At 53.0% G+C, this 17,928-nt stretch overlaps 1 protein-coding gene across 4 annotated transcripts in view; it reads left to right on the forward strand.

Moving 5' to 3' along the window:
* Positions 1 to 17,928, forward strand: part of TNS1 (tensin 1) — a gene marked incomplete at both ends in the record, with an annotated part of 226,748 nt that overhangs the window by 45,400 nt on the left and 163,420 nt on the right. For all 4 annotated transcript variants that reach the window (XM_079710295.1, XM_079710296.1, XM_079710297.1 and 1 more), the window contains one exon: positions 10,753 to 10,790. In XM_079710295.1, the coding sequence (XP_079566421.1) occupies positions 10,753 to 10,790 (38 nt within the window). The remainder of the gene's footprint in view (positions 1 to 10,752; positions 10,791 to 17,928) is intronic.

Genomic DNA, 17,928 nt, shown 5'->3' on the forward strand with positions numbered 1-17,928 from the left:
GCCCCCAAGTCCATAGTGAAACCAGCTGCAGCTCACACACTTCCCAAATATGCCAAGTATGTCAAACATGCCAAAGGGCCGGGCTCTTTCTTGCCTGGAGCCTTAACTCACATGCTCCTCTCCACCAGGTCTCTCCCCTCTTCCTTCCCTCCATGCCCACGTCCTGGTGGGGCTGGAAAGCTGGGCATTAAAGCACTTCATATTAAAGCACACACACGCATGATCTCACGCAGCACTCACAGCATCCGGGAGGCGCTAGTGTCATCCCTGTTTTACAGATGAGGAAACCGAGCCTCCGAGTAGTTAAGTCTCTTGCCGAGGCACACAGCTGGCTGGATCGAAGTTGAGTTTCCAGCGTGTGTGCTCTCTGGGGGCAGGAAGGTTCCTAGATGAGAAGTTTCAGCTGGTGTTGGAGGTTGGAGAGGGTGGATGGAAGTGTGTGTGTGTGCATGTGCATGTGGGGGGCATTCCAGGCAAAGCCTTTTTGGCCAAGGGCAGAATTTTATGGTCCTTAATTGCAGGACTGGGACACACCCAGACTGAGTTTAGGGGGCCCGACAGGGATTTATGCCATACCAAAATTAGCCACAAGGTGGCACCCTCCTCCCAAGAGTCCTGGCTGGCGCGGGTGGTGGTTTCGGGTCGGAGCTGGGAGAAGCTGGGGAGGCGTTGCCTAGGCTGGGGTTTTGCCTTTTGCTTCCATCACCACCTCCACCTCATCCCATCCCTTGAACCTGCTCATGTTAGCCCCGCCCCCCACCCCCCAGTTCCTTCCTTCCTCCCCCAATGCACCTTCCCTTCCCCCCAGTGACTCTGACACAGCTCTGATAGGAGGCAGCACAGGGCTGGGGGTGTAAAGACGTCTGGCACTCTCACTGCGTGACCTTGGGCACATCTCTGGCCGCACATTCTGTGGCCGTCTGTGGTCCTAACTTCCCCAGATGACCTGGCTTGAGGGCCCGGGCTGAGCAGGGGATTTGACCCCATGTGCATGGAGGGCTCCCAAGGGGAGCAGAGATGACCCCGGTCTCACTTGGTTCAGAGCCTGGCCCTGCTGGTGTGAACCGGAGTGGAGGGTGGGTGGCCAGTGGGCTGCCAGGCTGGGGTGGCCGCTCTGGGTGAGTTAGTGGGAAGAAGAGGGAAAAAAGCCAGGGCCACTCTCCAGAGGCACCACCAGGTGTCAGGACTGGGCCATGGAAGGACCAGGGACCCCCAGCCCCACAAGGGAAGACAGAAGACTCCCAGCTATACAGGCCACATGTGTATCCCCAGCAAGAGGGTTGGGGTCACTAGGCTTGGGGGCGGGGTTGGGGCCACTGGGCTTACTGGTGGGAGATGCAGGAGTGCGCCAACTCTCTGCTTTGGAACCAGGAGGTGGTGGTGGCATGAGATCCCCCCTTATCCTTCCCTCTCTCCCTTCCTCCATCCATCCATCCATCCATCCATCCAGGGCCACCAGATATAGTTGTACAGGTTGTTCTCTGGCTGAGGGGGCCATTCACCAAGGCCAATCCAAAGGGTTTGCTGTGCTCTCTGGTTCCTCTTCCAGTCTTCAAGTCTCCGGCTGCACCATGGTGACCCTCTGGATTAGTGGCCAAAGGTTCTGGGTCGAATGTCAAGGCCCTGCATTCACAGCCTCCATGGGGCTTGCAAAGCTGAGGGGGTTTTGCTGCAGACAGGGGCAGTGAGGACACCTTCCCAGATCTAGAGAGACTGGGGCATTTGTCCTGTCTCCCACTGGCTGCCCTGCCCCATAGCTCCCCATCCTACTGCATTTCACTGTTTAATGGACTATGGCTGAAGGGGGTGGGGTGGGACACAGGGTCGGGAGGAGAGTCAAGGAACCTGGGGTCTAGTTCTGGTTCTGGGAGGCTCAAAGGCGAACAAGACAGGCAAAGAACGAAGGTGTGTGGACATGTGGGTGTAAGCGTGACGGATATACAGGCAAAGAGGTGGTCGTGAGACCGCGGCTGGTCTTCTGCTGCACTGAGCCTGTTTCCTCCTGTGTATCACGGGGTTAATAGGAAACCCTGTCCTCGTCTCTGAGGGGGTGCTCGTGAGGAGCACTGAGGTTCTGTGTGTGGCTGTAAAGTGAGAACTAGTGTCAGGACTAAGGCTCCCTGTGCGGAGACAGAGACGGATGAGACAACTGGAGGAGAAGAGGCCTGGGGCCTTTGTCAGTGGCCCAGCCTCGACTTCTGGGCCTGCCACTCACAGGCCAGGTGGCTTCAGATAAATCCCTTCACCGCTTGAACCTCAGTTTCCTCATCTATAGATAAAGGGTTGGACCAAGGATATCTACTGAGGGCTTCCCTGGTGGCGCAGTGGTTGAGAGTCCGTCTGCCGATGCAGGGGACCACGGGTTCGAGCCCTGGTCTGGGAAGATCCCACATGCCGCAGAGCAACTAGGCCCGTGAGCCACAATTACTGAGCCTGCGCATCTGGAGCATGTACTCCGCAACAAGAGAGGCCACGATAGTGAGAGGCCCACGTACTGCGATGAAGAGTGGCCCCCGCTTGCCACAACTAGAGAAAGCCCTCGCACAGAAACGAAGACTCAACACAGCCAAAAATAAATAAATAAACAAACCAATGAACTGACCAAAAAAAAAAAAAAAAAGTATATCTACTGAGGCCCAGACCATGGGGGGCCTGGAGAGTTCCCTTGTTGGAGTCTGTAGAGTCTGTATAACTCTCCCAGTGTAGGCTGCCACTCCACCCCCTGTGTGTATGTGTGCACCCATCTGACAATCATGAACCTCTGGGCTGGATGCCATGCCAGGTACTGGTGCCAAGACCCAGCCCCTGACCTGGGAAGACAGACATGCTGTCAGACAGTCAGAGAGCCCGGTGGCAAAACTGACACAGAGGTGTGTGTGAAAAGCTGTCTCTGACTCAGCAGAGATTTTCCTGTCAAGCTTCAGGAGGGAATCCATATGTAGGTTGGATCTTGAGGGATGTGTAGGAGTTCCTCAGTTCAAACAGAGGGTTTCCCACAGGTCTCTGGGGGCAGTGCTTTAGGGAGTCTAGGGCCTTGCCCAGGGGCCCCAGCCTCCCACCAGGCTGAAACCCAAGGGAAGAGACCAGAATGCCAGCTCAAGAGCCCAAGGCCTACCATCTGGACCTGGATTGGGGCCCAGACTTAGAGTACTCCCCTTCTTAATGTTTCTGGTCAGCTTGGAAGGTGGGGGCAGTCACCTGCAGTTTCCCCAGGGTGGAAACTTGCCTTAATGGGAGAAGTCTACCTAGAAGCCCTCACTAGTTGGATTTGGGGAAACCTTGTTTCAGGGAGCTTTCTCTTTACTGGGGATCCCAGCTTCTACCCTGTGTCTGAGTCACTCCCTTCTTGGAGTCCCTGGAAGCAGCCTGGTAGGGTGGGAAGATGCTGCGTTCCAGTCCTGGCTTCCCCCTGCGTGGTTGTGTGACCTTGGGTGAGACAATTCACCTCTCTGGGCCTGGTTTTCCTGGTTCTCTAAATGAGGGGTTGGACTAGATCAGAGGGTCTTAACCATGTTCCAAAGGAGGTGTAAGGTTCTTTAGGGGCCCGAGAGGGTAGGAAAAAGGGGGAAACCCAAGGGCAGGCTTAAGGACCTGGGGCCCTGGAACCCCTGCCCACTTTAATCAGAGCAGCTCTGGTTTTAGGAGTTAAATATAGCAGGAAGCAGGATGGTGTGGGGGTCTTGCACTTGGCTCAGACATCCTAGATTCAAATCCCAGCTCTTACCAGTGAGAACTGAGGCAGACTGCTTCACCTTTCTGTGTCTTAGTTACCTCACCTTTAAAACGGGACACACGGCAAACCTCCCGCCTTGGGCTACCGTGGGGATTACCTGAGATAATATATGTAAAGTGCTCAGAACAGATCCTGGCACATAACAAGCATTCAATAAGTTCCAGCCAGTATCACTGAGATTCCATGTAAGAGTCCAGCTGCATCAAGATTTTGGCTGCCAAAACAAAAGCTTGAAAACCACTGGATGGGATGACCTAGAAGGTTTCTTCTTGCTTCAACTTCAGAGCCACACCATACCCACTCCCCGCCGACCACCCCCAGAGTCACCTTGCCTTAGGGTTCTCCAGAGAAACAGGACAACAGGATAGAGAGGTAAGTAGGTAGGTAGGTAGATAGACAGATATTTATTATAAGGAATTGGCTCACATGATTGTTGAGACTTGGCAAGTCCACAATCTGCAGGGAAGACGGTCAGGTTGGAGACCCAGGGAAGAGTTTCAGTTCAAGTCCAAAAGCTGACAGAATGCCTTCTTGCTTGGGGAGATCAGTCTTTGTTGTTCAGGCCTTCAACTGATTGGACAAGGCCCACCCACATATGGCAGGGAATGTGCTTTACTCAAAATCTACTGATTTAAATGTTCATCTCATCCAAAAAACATCCGAAAAACAAACCATTCACAGAGACATCTAGAAGAATGTTAAACAAATATCTGGGTACCATGGGCTGGCCAAGTTGGCACCTAATATAAACCATCATGTACCTCCAGGCCAGGCTACGGAAGTAAGCAAGGCAGGGAATGGCGGCGAGGCCTGGTGGGCAGGTGGGCGGCTGAGCAAGTCTCTGCCAGCTGGGGAAGGAGCGGAGGCCGGCCGGGCATGCAGGCAGTTATCGCCGGGGTCAGGTGCACACCGAGGCTATGCGCTCATTTTCCGACCCGAGGCCAGGAGGAAAAGGCCATTTAGATCCCAACAATGTTGGCTTCCTGTGTTCCCGAGAGGCAGGAAGCCACCCCAGGAGAGAGTCCAGGCAGCCCAGCAAGGCAGGAGTCGGCCAAGGGCTGGGGTTGGGGTGCAGTGCTCCACCCCTGCAGGTAACCTACAGAGCCCTCCCCTCTATGGGGCTTTCTGCTCCGTCTCAGGCCGCTGGCCTGGCCCTGCTGTGAGGGGGCAGTGTTGACACCCATGGGCTAAGGTGGGGCTCCTGGGCTCCATGGAGCTTTGGTTTGACAGGGTCCATCCCCAGGGGACTTCATCTTGCAGGGTCACTAGCCTTCCGTGGGAGCTAGGGAAGGCCATGGTCTTCTCAGGTGGGGTTGATCGTGAGATGTGTGTCCAGGGAGGTCTCAGGCACCTGAGGGATGCCAGGAGGGGGAGGCTGGAGTTTTCCTGCCCTCGTTCCCCCGCAACGAGAAATGGTACCCTGTGGAGTGGGCATCCCTGTCAACCGGGTGTTTCTTCAACAGCGTTTGGGACGTTTTCAGGGTTGGAACCTGGGTTCCCCCCTTTGTTGGTTGTGGGGAGGAAGTGGTACGTGGTGACTGTGATGGAGCGACTGGCTGGGGTTATACACACACTGTCACAGCTGGAAGAGAGCTTGGAGACCATCTGTTCCAGGGGTCGGAAATGCAAGGGCCTTCAGAGGAAAGCAGGCAAGTGAGTGTGGACAGCAGGCCATGGTGGGGGCCCCAGGGATCCGGAGAGAGCTGCTCTGCTGGAAGGCACTCCAACTAAGAGAAGAAGCCTTTGTGATTTAAACACTGAGACCCTTAAAGAAGACAAGCGTGCAGGCCCAATCTACCCTGGAGGCTGCCAGTTGGCTGCCTTATTTTCTGAGCAGGAGTCTGAGACTCAGAGAGGGGAGTGACTTGCTTCTGGTCACACAGCTCTGAGAGCAGTCAGGACTAGAACCCAGCTCTCCTGACTCGGGGCTCTTCCGTATAATAACAATCACGAAGGTGATGGAGATGCTGCTGATGTAGCTAATCCTTATACAGAATATACTCTGGGCTGGCCACGTATATTAACTCATTTAATTCTCACAACTCTGTGATGTAGATGCTATTATTACCCCCATTTTCGAGATGAAGGGATGAAGGCTCAGAGTGGTTAAGTAACTTGCCCCAGATCACAGAGCTGGTGTGTGACCTGCATCTGAGCCTAGAGCCAGTCTACATGAAGCCAGGTAGGTAAGTGGGTATAGGTGGAGAGCAGGACCCATGGATGAGTGGATGAAGGGATCAGTTAACTCCTTTAGTGCTCCCACCCTCTTACTAGGCTTGATCATAGGTGGTGCTTGTCCTGAAGCACTTGGGAAGGCTGACTATGGTCCCCACCTGCCCTCTCCCAGCAGGGGGTGGAGCTGAAGAGCGAGGCTCCCCGACCCTCACTTGTGTCTTTTCTGTTGCCCCAGAATGTCAGTCCTGGTCCCAGGGGTTTGGGCTGGGGAGAATCCTTCCAGTTTGAAATTTACTATACATTTATTGAGCCCATCTATGCCAGACCCGTGCTAGGGGATGGGGCAGGATATAAAGCTGCAAAGTTGAACAGGACCTCCCTTTCTGTCTTAAAGCAGTTGAACGTGGGGGAGAACCAATAATAAAGGAATACTTAGTCCTCCAAGGTGACAAGCGCTTTCCAAGGGTTGTGGGCTGAGGATTCTTGGAGCACAAAGGAGAGAGGGACCATCTTTGAATTATCCAGGGAGGGACATTTTGAACTGGGCCTTGAAGGATGTATATGAGCTCACATTCCAGACCTGAACCTTGTAGACTCGAAGTCTGTGTGGGGAGTTTGGTGGGGCAGGAACAGATCTCTTTAGTGGCAGTGGCTGGAGGTAGAGGCAAGACTAGGCCATGTAGGGCCTTATAAGTATGTTGAGGAGCTAGACAGAGGGTCTAAGCAGGGGTACAATGTGATCAGTTTGTACTTGAGAATGGCCTGTGACTCTGTGGATTGACAGGAGACAAGGCTGGTGGGGAGATGGGGCCCAGGGAAGGATAACTGGTCTGAACTGGTGCAGTGGTGTGGGAGGAAGGTTGGGATTCAGCAGCCTCTTTGGATGACTAATTGCTTGGTAGGGTAAGGAAAGGGAAGAAGGAGTTACAGAGAGGAATATGCAGGTACCCAGGGAGCAAGGAAGAACCCAGGGCATGGCTCTGGTCTTTGTTCGCAGCATCAGCCTTTGGCCTCTTGCTTTCTGAGGGATCCTGTGCTCTGGTTTCTGTATTAGTTAGCTGTAGCTGCATAACAAATTACTCTAAAACTTAGCAGTTTAAAACAAGTACAGAATTATTCTCTCACATAGTTTCTGTGGGTCAGGGATTCATGAGTGGGGATTCATCCATGTAACTGGGTGGTTCAGACTCTGGGTGTCTCATGAAGTTGCAGTCAAGGTAGCTGGGGCTGTAGTCATCTGAAGGCCTGACGGGGTGGAAGATACACTTCCAAGGTGGTTCAGTTGTGCGCCAGTCAACTTTGTGCTGGCTGTTGGCAGGAGGCCTCAGTTGTTCATTACATGGCCCTCTGTATTGGGCTGCTTGAGTGTCCTCATGACATGGTAACTGGCTTCCCCTAGAGTGAGTGATCCAGGAGACAAAGGCTGAAGCCACCAGTGCCTCTGATGACTTAGCTTCAGAAGTCATATACCATCTTTTCTATAATATCCAGTTGGTATATAAACCAGTTCATTGTGGGAGGGGACTGCAGAAGGGTGAGCATACCAGGAGGCGAGACACACTGGGGGCTACCTTGGAGGCTTGCTGCCGCAGTTTACCTTTCTGTGACACATTTGAACGTGCCATTGGTCTGAGAAGTGAGAAGCCAGCTAAACAGCATATTTCAAATTACAGCAGGAGGGATGCAGGTTAGGAGTAGGAAACACTGCCCTATGGGAGAATACCTGAGACAGGTGACTAAGATTGTAAAGGAGCCTTCTCTGGTGGGGATTCAGGGCAAGAGGGTTTCCCTGGGGTTGGGAGCAGGTGCTTCTGAAGGTGCAAAAATTCATTTGTGGGGGCTTGGCAATGCCTGCGCTGCTTGGAACCTGCCACTTGAATTCAGTTTGCTGAGCTTTTGTCTTTTGAGCTGGGGGCTGGGGGCTGGGGGAGGTATATTCCTTTGCTCCCCACTCTAGAGCTTTCAAGGACAAGCTCTCTGCATTCCAGCACGTAGGGAGAACTCAGCACACTGTACTGCAATTGCCCAATGATTTCCCCATCTGCCCTCCATTCAAGGGCATTTATTGAGTGTCTGTCCACTGTGTGACAGGCAGGCCTGCCCTGCAGGCCATTCACTGCCAAGAGTGCCTGCCCGAGAGAGCACTGGAATCAGTCCACATTTTGCTCACCAAGCCATGCATCCAGGTACAGGGCTGGGTCCTCCTGGAGAACGAGCATCTTCTTGCCATTCCCACAAAGACACTATAGTCAGTGTCCAGTGGGCTGGTCTGCCCAGAGGGTGGGACTTTTTCTAATTTGCACAAAGGTGTTGTTTGGTGCTGTGCGCTTGGAGCAGACACTGTTCTAGCTGCTGGGGATACAGTGTGAATGAGACAGGCATGTTCCCTGCCGTCATCCATCTAGTGTGGGGAGATATACTATATATAAGTGAGCAGGAATTACCCCAGGTGAGTTCAGACTGTGAGCTGTGCTAAGAGGATTTTATCAGGGTGCTGCTGAGAAAGAATAATGGGGAGCCTACTGTAATTTGGGTGGTCAGGGAAAGCCTCTTTGAAGAGATGGCTTTCAGTGGATTCTAGAAGTAGAAGGATGTGGCTTGGTGAACAATGGAGAGATGGAGTGAGGGAGAGCTTTCCAGGCAGCCAGAACAGCAAGTGCAAAGGCCCTGAGGTAGGAAAGTTTTGATGCACTCTGTGAACGTCAGGAGTATGAAGTCTGATGCTGAAGAAAGATGGAGTCCTGGCTCTCATTGTCCTCCCAGTGTCTAGAGTGGGGTTGGGAGGCCTGGAGTGAACACTTAGGGGTGTCTTATTGATTGACTATGAGACGCTGGGGGGAGGGTTATGGTTCAGGAAAAGACTGAGTGGGGGGGGACGATTAAATGGGGGTGCACATAAACTCCAGGGGAGATCTTCAGGTCAACTCAGCAAACATTTATTAAGCCTCTACTACGTACCAGGCACTATATCTCGTGTGTGTGTGTGTGTGTGTGTGTGTGTGTGTGTGTTTGTGAGAGAGAGAGAGAGAGAGAGCCAGGAGATTCCTTCCTTGAAGGAGTCCACAAGCGTAGGAACCAAGATGGTGCAGGAAATGGCACTCTGTGGTGATGCCTTCAAGGAGGAGGGAAGAGTGACAGAGGCCTCCAGAGGAGGTGCCCAGGCCTTATTCTTGAAGACCTGGCATTTGATTAGCAGAGGAAGAGGAAAGGTCCTTGGTCTGGAGGCAGTGGCCCAGTGGGGCGCCTGCCTGACTGGAAGGGCCTTCAAAGCTCAGGCCACATGGCCAGAGGCTTTCTCAATTCCACATTCCTAGGCCAGAAAAGAAGGCATGGGGGTGGGGCTAGGCAGGCTGCCGGCGTCAGAGTGGAAACACGCTCTGCAGGGGCGTTGCCTGGGGTTGGGGGGGGGTGGAGCCGAGGGAGAAGCAGAAAGTCTTGATGGATGGGTCTGACTTGACGTGGGTGGCCAGGGGCGGAGAAGTCCCCGGGCCGGGCTGCGTAGCTGGTGGGGTCAGGAAAGCCTTGCGCAGCACTGGCTGAATCACAGGCCTGAGCTGGGGCCAGAACTAGGTGCTGGGAGAACAGGGCCGGCCAAGGTCACATCCCAGGCTCCACCCGGTGTGCCTCCCAGCTTCCCACCGACCCCTACTCCCACCGACAAAGCAGAAGCCGTCGTGTGGGGTGCCCTGGAGCCTCTTTTGGCGGCTCTGGGCCTTCAGCTGTGCCTCAGTCTCCCTTCTGCGTTCTGCTGGGGATCTGGTTGGCTCGTGGTTGGAAAGGGGTTGGGTAACTGTAGGTCCAGGGGGCAGAGCAGCCGACTGTGGTCCGGGGCTGCGAGGATTCGCCGTCAGGGTGGCTCCCTGTTCCCTAACCAGCGCCCCTGACCCACCTGCCTCCGCAGCCCAAGTCAGCGCAGGAGCTCAGCTCAGGAGACCCCTCACCCATCTTCGGGACCTGGTGAGAGGGGCTCACCAAACCCTGGGTGGAGGGCCCTGGGGTTAGGGTGCGCAGGCTGGGACATTCCAGGCTGAGGGAACCCCACAGGAAATTTGATTCCAGCTTCTGGTAGTGGGAGGGCAGAGCAAGTCGTGTGTGTGTGTGTGTGTGTGTGTGTGTGTGTGTTTCAACTCACGTGTGTTTCAACACATAAAGTTTGTGAATCTGTGCCCACACGTCTGTGTCAGGCTGTACTCCGAGGATCTCACGTGAAATTGTGTGTGCGACTCCCCCCATCCCGCCCCCAGTTAGAGGTTTCTCCTTGGGCTTGTGAGTGGGTGTGCAAGGCTGGCTATGTGTGCACGTATGGCTGAGTGTATGGGTGTAAGTGGTTATTGGTTGTGTGTGTGTGTGTGCGTGCGCGCGGGCCTCTCCTGGACCATGAATTGGGTCTGTGTGTCTCTCCTGGGGGGAGTGAGTGTGATCGTGGTTCCCGGGTGCCAGCTGCCTGCCTGGCGTGTAAGGGGACAAGGTCCCCTTATTCCTAGCTCGGCTGACAAGGACCCTGGGTCCGGGCCACCTCTGCCCCCTGCAAGGATCCAGCGGCGGAGTCGGTTCCCCTCCTCTCCCCCGGCTCCTCCCAACTTCCCGCGGCCGCCCGAGGGGCTCTGGCAACGTGGTCTAGGCGCCTCCTGGGCCCGCGGGTTCGCAGTCCCGGGCGTTCTCGCCCCTCAGGCCCCGGGGAGCTGCGGCAGCCCCCCGCCCCCTCCTCCCTCCGTCCCTCCTTCCCTCCGTCCCTCCTTCCCTCCCGAGCGCGGATTGCGGGCGGGAGTGGGAGGAGATTTCGCCGGAGTTTCCATTTCATACCTCGCGGCTAAACTTTCTTTCTGTGTCTCGCCCTCTTGCAGTCTGCAGCTTCTCCTGTCATCGGAAATGCCAGGCCAAGGTAAGGGGCTGCGGGCCGCTGGCCCCGCGGGGGGCTTGAGGACGGGACGGGCTAGGGGTCACGGGACTGGAGCGGGGGCGCCGGCGGGCTGGGGGCGGTGCCCTGATCGTCCCCTCCTTCTCTCTTTGTTTATGCAAAGCTTCTGAGCCCCGGAGCTGGCTCAGGTCAAGGTGAAGGCGAGGGCCGGGGCGGGGGGCGGCGAGGGGGATGGGGGCGCGATGCGCAGGCTCGGCGGCTATTGGGGGTGGCTGGCGGGGATCGAGCTCCTGGAGAAGGGCCTTTGAAGGCATTTCCACCTAGTTCGCAAGGGAAGTGGATGTATGGAGGGGGAGAGGGATGCATTTCAATTCCCCCTTGGGCCGCGCAGAGCCCTAGTTGGCCGGATTTGGGCAGCCTAGTAAAACGCGGGATGGTGCCACAGCCATAGGACCCCGAGGGCGGAGAACGGGATAGGTAGGGGGAGTGGGGGTGAGGTGGGAAAAGGTCAGAGGTCAGGGTCGCGCTGGGTCTGGAACCTCCTTGAGCGACTGTCCCACTCTCTTCATTGGCGCGATCCCACTTTGGTGCTCAGTTTCCCCATCAGTGTTTCCTGGCTGGTCTTAGTGGGAGAGGAAAACAGGAGGAAAGAAAGACCAGAGGAATTGCTGGGTCCTGGTTGGCCAGGTGGGCTGGTCCCCTTGCTGTATCCTCTCATGCTTTGGCAGAAGAGTGATCACCTGGTGGCAGCCTTGGAGTAATGGGGGTGGGGGTGGGGATGACACCAGGATGGATTTTGATGGATGACTTGGGAAGGAAATTGTTCCGTCAGATGCGCTCAGCTTTCTGGAGGTGGAAGCCCTCTGCCTCAGCCTTTCATGTGCAGCCAGTCTGCGCACTGTCCCCCTTATTGGTAATATCCTCCCTGCCCTCTAACCCCTGCCTTTGCTGTTCGCACTTAATCTTTCAGGAAGGAGTTCAGTGAATGGAAAGAAGGGGGAGGATGCTTCAAAAAGGAGCTTCGAGGAGTTGAGGCCCAGTGTCTGGTGCACCTCATGCTCTGCTGCTTATTAGCTGGGTGACCTTGGGCAAGTCATGTAACCTCTCTGAGCCTCTGTTTCATTCTCAAGGATATGGGCATAAGAAAAGGTTATTATGAGGATGAGATGGGATAATGTGTGTGACGTGCCCAGCACGGTGCCTGACACACAGTAGGTGCTCAAAAACATAACAGGTAATTGATTATTACCAATTGGTAGCTCTGAGGGCAGAGAGTTACATTGGAGAAAGGTGCTGGTGGAGCAGACCTCTTTGAGAGGGGATCCACTTCCTCCTGAGTGACCTTGCTCAAGCAGAGTACACAGCCTTGCTGTGGGGTAGGGGAGGGGTCTCTCCATCTGGAAACTCCAGGCTGGAGGGCTGTCCCAGCAGAAGTGCAAAAGGCCTGGCTTGTTTCTGCCATCTGGACAGTTTCTGCCCCTTCTGTTGTCTTCTGCTTTTCTGACCACCTCAGCCTTTTCTTCTCTGGGTGGGAAAGTGAGTTTCTGCCTCTCCCTGCATCTCCCACCTTGTTCTCTTCATCCAGAGCAGAGTTTTTCCACCTTTAACCCCAGAACCTTCTGGTGTTCTTGCTCCTCCCCTATCAACCCCCGCCCCCTTCCTGCACCTGTTTCTCTTAATAACAATGGACATTTGTACAGTGCTGTAGGCCTTAGAAAACACTTCAATGCGTTATCTGGTTTTATTCTTTTAATTCTACCAGAGCATAAAACAGGCCGAAAGATCTCATTGTTTTACAGATAAACCAAGGCACCCAAAGGTTGAATGACTTTCCCAAGGTCTCACAGTATAATTCCTCACCCATTTCTGTCCCTGGGCCTTTGCGCTTCCTTCTAAAATGTCCCTCTTGCCTAGGCGCAGACATTCCTTGATCCTTACCTGCCTTTCCCCCTTTGCCTTCCATCTCTTGCAGTGGTGGATACAGTCATAGAGGATAGGTGATGAATGTCCAGTGAAGGGCCTGAATAGGGTGAATGGGGGGTCCAGAGAGGCTGAGAGGTGTGACAGAAGATGGCTCCTTGCTGTGCAGCTGCCTCTTGTGTGGATGCAGAGAGATGACAAAGATGACTTCTGGGGGGCGTAGCCTGCTTGGCAGTTCTCACATACGCTGGGGGGTCAGAATACACCAGGCTGCAGCAGCCCTGCTCTGCCCAGCCAATGAGGCTAACCCGGAGGGAAGAGGTGGACTGGCAGGGCAGTGGCCAGACAGACAAATGGGGCTTTTTATAGGATTTTCCTCTATAGGAAATGGTACCCACTGGTGGTGTGAGCTCCACCCACCTGGCAAGTCTCTCCCCTAAAACTACAGATCTTGCTAACGCCCTGCCTTTTCCTCCTGCCGGGAAAGGGTGATGTGAGCCCCAGGACACACAGTAGAGCTCTGTACTCTGGATTTTATAACCAGATCAACTTGGAGGTTATCTCATCCATCCCCCTGCCTCTAGAAGGGATTCATTAAACCAGTGTTTTTTGAGCTCTTTCCATATGCCAGACACTGTTGTAGGTGAAGAAGACAGAGAAGGCCTTTGCCCTCATGGGACTGACGTTCTCACAGGGGAGACAGACAATAAATAGGCAAGCAAGTTACGAGGGAATCGAGCTAGAGCGGGGGTTAGAGAATGATTAGGCTGAGTGGCCCAGGACAACTCCTTCAAGGATGTATTGTGTGAGATGAGACTCCAATGATGTTACATGATGATTTGAGAGATGGAAAGAGACAGTGCACCTGAGGTGAGGTGAGCTTGTCACGCTTGAAAGAAGGCTGTGTGGCTGGAGAGTAGTGAGCACTGGTGGGTTTTAAGCATGATAGACATGATCTGATCTCCACTTGGAGAAGGCCACTCTGACCTTGAGCAGGCAAAAGTGTAGGACCAGGGAGATGGGTCAAGAGGCAGCTGATGTTGCCCAGGTGAGAGACACTGGTGGCTTAGTCCATGGTGTTTGCTGGAAAGATGGTGAGAAGGGACCAGGCCTGGGATGCATTCTGGGGTAGAGCCCAGAGCCTGGCTGTGGATGGGATGTTGGGTGTGAGAGTGAGAATGGGCTCAAGGATGACTCCCACGTTTTTGGCCAGAGTCACCGGGTACACGTGGTTCTATTTACTGAGATAGATGAAGTGTGTGAGAAATTTCTAGGGAAGAGGGTGCCAGGACTTCTGCTTTGCTTGGTCTCTTATTTCACAGTTCTTTTCCCACACACTGGGGATTTCTTGCTGATATGGATCCTCTCCTGTCCTCTCAAGTTCAGCTTGCTCTGGCCACCCCTCTGGTAAGTGGCTGGTTCTGGATGCCTAAACATGCCTCCTTCCAGACTGTTCCTGCATCATGAGCCCATGGCTCTGAGCGGGGCTCTATTATTTACACGTCACAATACGATGTAACAAATTACCCCCAAATTTAGTAGCTTAAAGCAGCAGCACACAGTTTCTGTGAGTCAGAAATTTGGGAGTGGCTTAGCTGGCCGGTTCTGGGCTGGGGTCTCTCATGGGGTGGCAGTCAAGATGTCACGTGGGGCTAATGTCCTCTGAAGGCCCGACAGGCTGGGGGATCTCCTTCCAAGATGGTTCATTCATGTGGCTAACAAGTTGCGGCTGGCTTTTGGCAGGAGGTGTCAGTTTCTTGACACACAGCCGTCTCCATAGGACTGCTTGAATGTCCTCATAACATGGCGCCTGGCTGCCTCAAAGTGAGTGATTCAAGAAAGAGCAAGGCAGAAGCCCCATGTCTTTTATAGCCTAGCCTTGGAAGACAGACACTATTTCTACAATATGCTATTAGTCACACAAGTCAGCCCCATTGAGTGTGGGAGGGACTTATAAAGACATGAATAAGTGGAGGCAAGAATCACTGGGACCATCTAGAGGCTGACTACCACAGAGTTCCAGGGAGAGAGCAAAACTCATCTGGCTCTTGGGAGGTCTCGAGAGTGGTGGGAAGGGCAGGGACATAGGAATCAGACATACCTGGGTTTGAACTCTACCCTGCTGCCTTCCAGCTGTGTGAGCTGGGTTATCGAGGATTAAATGCACATTGACACATAGTAGGCATCTTCTTTCTTGGAACCATAGGTGAAACGAGAAAGGAGCCCAGATATTCTGTGCCTCGTTCTTTGCCACTTGGACCTGCTTGAGAGAAAATGCTCAGTGCTGGTAGAGGAGGGCCTTTAGTGCTCAGCTCAGAGCAGATGTTAAATACTTGTTTATTGCACTTGGGACTGTTGAGAGGTATGTTGCGCCTTCAGCTTCTAGAATAGTGCCTGGCCGGTAGTAGAGGTTCCAAGGAAGAAGTAAAGGAGTGGAATAAAGGAATGTTGAGAAACAAGAAGTTCCTATATAGGGAGAGGCTGAGGGGGTGGATGAGAGCAGGAAAGAAGGAGCAGAAAAACCATTTAAAAATTCTCCTTCAAAAAGTTCTCCTACCTCCTAACACAAAGATGCTCCATATAGGGAATTCCCTGGCAGTTCAGTGGTTAGGACTTGGTGCTTTCACTGCCGTGGGCCCGGGTTCAATCCCTGGTCAAGGAACTAAGATCCCGAAAGCCGCATGGTGCAGCCAAAAAAAAAAAAAAAGATGCTCCAAATAATAAATCTAGGCATTTACATTGTCTAGTTGGGGTATAACTCACATACCATCAAGCATACAAATTGATAAATTTGTACATATATATGAACCAGATCAAGATCTAGAAGATTTCTGGCACCCCAGAAGCAGCCTTTATGCTCCCCTCCAACCAATATCCCCCAAAGGTAATTGCTAGTCTTATTTATACCATCAGAGATTAGTTTTGCCTGTTTATGAACTTCATATAAATTGAGTCATGCAGTATGTTTACTTTTTTTTTTTTTTTTGCGGTATGCGGGCCTCTCACTGTTGTGGCCTCTCCCGTTGCGGAGCACAGGCTCCGGATGCACAGGCTCAGCGGCCATGGCTCACGGGCCCAGCCGCTCCGCGGCATATGGGATCCTCCCGGACCGGGGCACGAACCCGTATCCCCTGCATCGGCAGGCGGACTCTCAACCACTGCGCCACCAGGGAGGCCCAGTATGTTTACTTTTGTGTCTGGCTTATTTCACTCAGCATTATGTCTGGGAGGCTCATCTGTGTTCTAGTGGGTTGCAGTGGTTCATTCTTTTTTTATTGCTGTGTTGTATTCCAGTATGTGAATAAACCCCAATTTATTTATCCATTCCACTGCTGATTGCCATTGGGTTATTTCCAGTTTGGGGCTACTATGAGCAGACTGGCTCTGAACATTTAATCACCTGTATCTACACTGAACTTTGTAATACCCAAAACATTTTCCCTTACCTTCTCAGTCCTGGGAGGTGGGCAGGGCTCATGGGAGTCCCATTTTAGAGATCCAATGTTGAGGCCCAGGGACGGTAACCAACTTGGCTAAGGGCACCTTAGTGCCAGTGGCTTTCTGGCACTGCCCTGGGATAAATGGTAGGGAGCAGGTGAGAAGGGAGGTGAGTCAGAGCAAGCCAGAGAAACAGAGACAAATAGAGAGAAGCGGCTGGTACAGGCACTGGCAACTCATTGTAGTTCACGGAAGCCCCACTCTCCAGCTGTCCCCCTAAATCTCTTGAGGGGAGCAAATTCTAAGCCTCCCTTAGCCCCCACCCTTAAGTCTCATAGGGGTCCTTATCTGTCCCCAGTTGTTTCTCCTATTGAGGATTTAAAATGAATGGCCCAGGATTTGTCTTCCACTTTTATCTGAGCGTGTGCACAGTGTGTATATACACAGCAGATTTTCTCCTGTTTTGCTTTTCTCCTCACTTGCCTGCTATAGGGTTCTACAACCTCCAGATACATCTTATTCATTTGTATATTGATTTATGATTTTAAAGGAGACTTTACATTTTAGGCTGGCTTTCGCTTTACAGAAAAATTGCAAAGATAATACAGAGAGTTCCTGCGCAGCCCACACCCAGTTTCCCCTAATCCTGATACGTGTCTGAGAAACCCTTTTTTCACTCCTGACTTGCCCCCTTGTTTGAAATAGCAGTCCCAGCTGACAAGGGCGGCTCCTTCCAGCAAAATGCTAGCTGTCTGTTCCAGGTCAGATAAGAGTTAGATGAAAGGACCAGGTAGAGGCAGGGCAGGCAAATTGCCCAGGCCCGCCCCTCAGCCTCCGGGCAGCCCCTTCTCACCTCGCTTCCTTTAGTTCTCCTACCCTCTTCCCAGCCCTGGCACCTCCCTGCCCTCAGCACCGGGTGGGGGGGGAGGGGGGTGAAGGGAGGAGGCTGCAGCAATGAGTTGGTCTCCTCCCCTGTACCAGAGGGGTTTAAATCCCATCCTTTAAGCTTGAAAGGAAAGGAAATCCCATAAGTAACCCCCATCTTTCAGTCACATTATACATTACTCTCCCGCTCTCTCATAAACACACCAGCAGCCTCCCTTCACAATTGTGTTGGAGGCTTGTTGTATTCTCCTGCTACCAGGATAGCAGGGTAGTGGGAGGAGGTTCATGGCTCCAAGACCCATCCATTGCTCTGAGCCCAGTGGAGTGCTTAAGTTCTTTGGCCTTGGAGACAGACTGTTGAGTTTAAATGCTGACCACAATAATAACTGGCTGTGTGACCCTGGGCAAGGTACTTAACCCCTCTGAGCCCCAGTTTCCTCATCTGTAACACAAGGATTATAGTAGGACCTATTTTTGTAGGGCTCTATGATAACCCAGCTAAAATGCCAAGCTCAAAATTAAGTGGTCAAAATGTTGCTAATATTTATCATTTTGTATTCCTCCTACCTTCTTCTAACTCAGAAAAAGAGGGGAGACGGGAATTCCCTGGTGGTCCAGTGGTTAGGACTCCACGCTTCCACTGCAGGAGACACAGGTTCAATCCCTGGTTGGGGAACTTAGATCCCGCGTGCCATGCTGGGCCACACTGATGCAGCCACAAAACTGCAAAACACAACAAAACAAAAAAATGTGGGGAAAAATCTGAACTGAGAGACCAGCCAAGCTTGCTAAGGGCACTGGTGTCAAGCAAGATGATGCTTGCATATGTTTTGCTTCTCTTCTCCCTCTCCACTATCAAGGAAGAATAAGGAAACAGATGTAGGTGAATATAATGTGTCTTTTGCTGTTTGCTTGCCTC

Source organism: Hyperoodon ampullatus (genome assembly GCF_949752795.1).
Source record: "Hyperoodon ampullatus genome assembly, chromosome: 8".
In the NCBI taxonomy this organism is placed as follows: Eukaryota; Metazoa; Chordata; class Mammalia; order Artiodactyla; family Ziphiidae; genus Hyperoodon; species Hyperoodon ampullatus.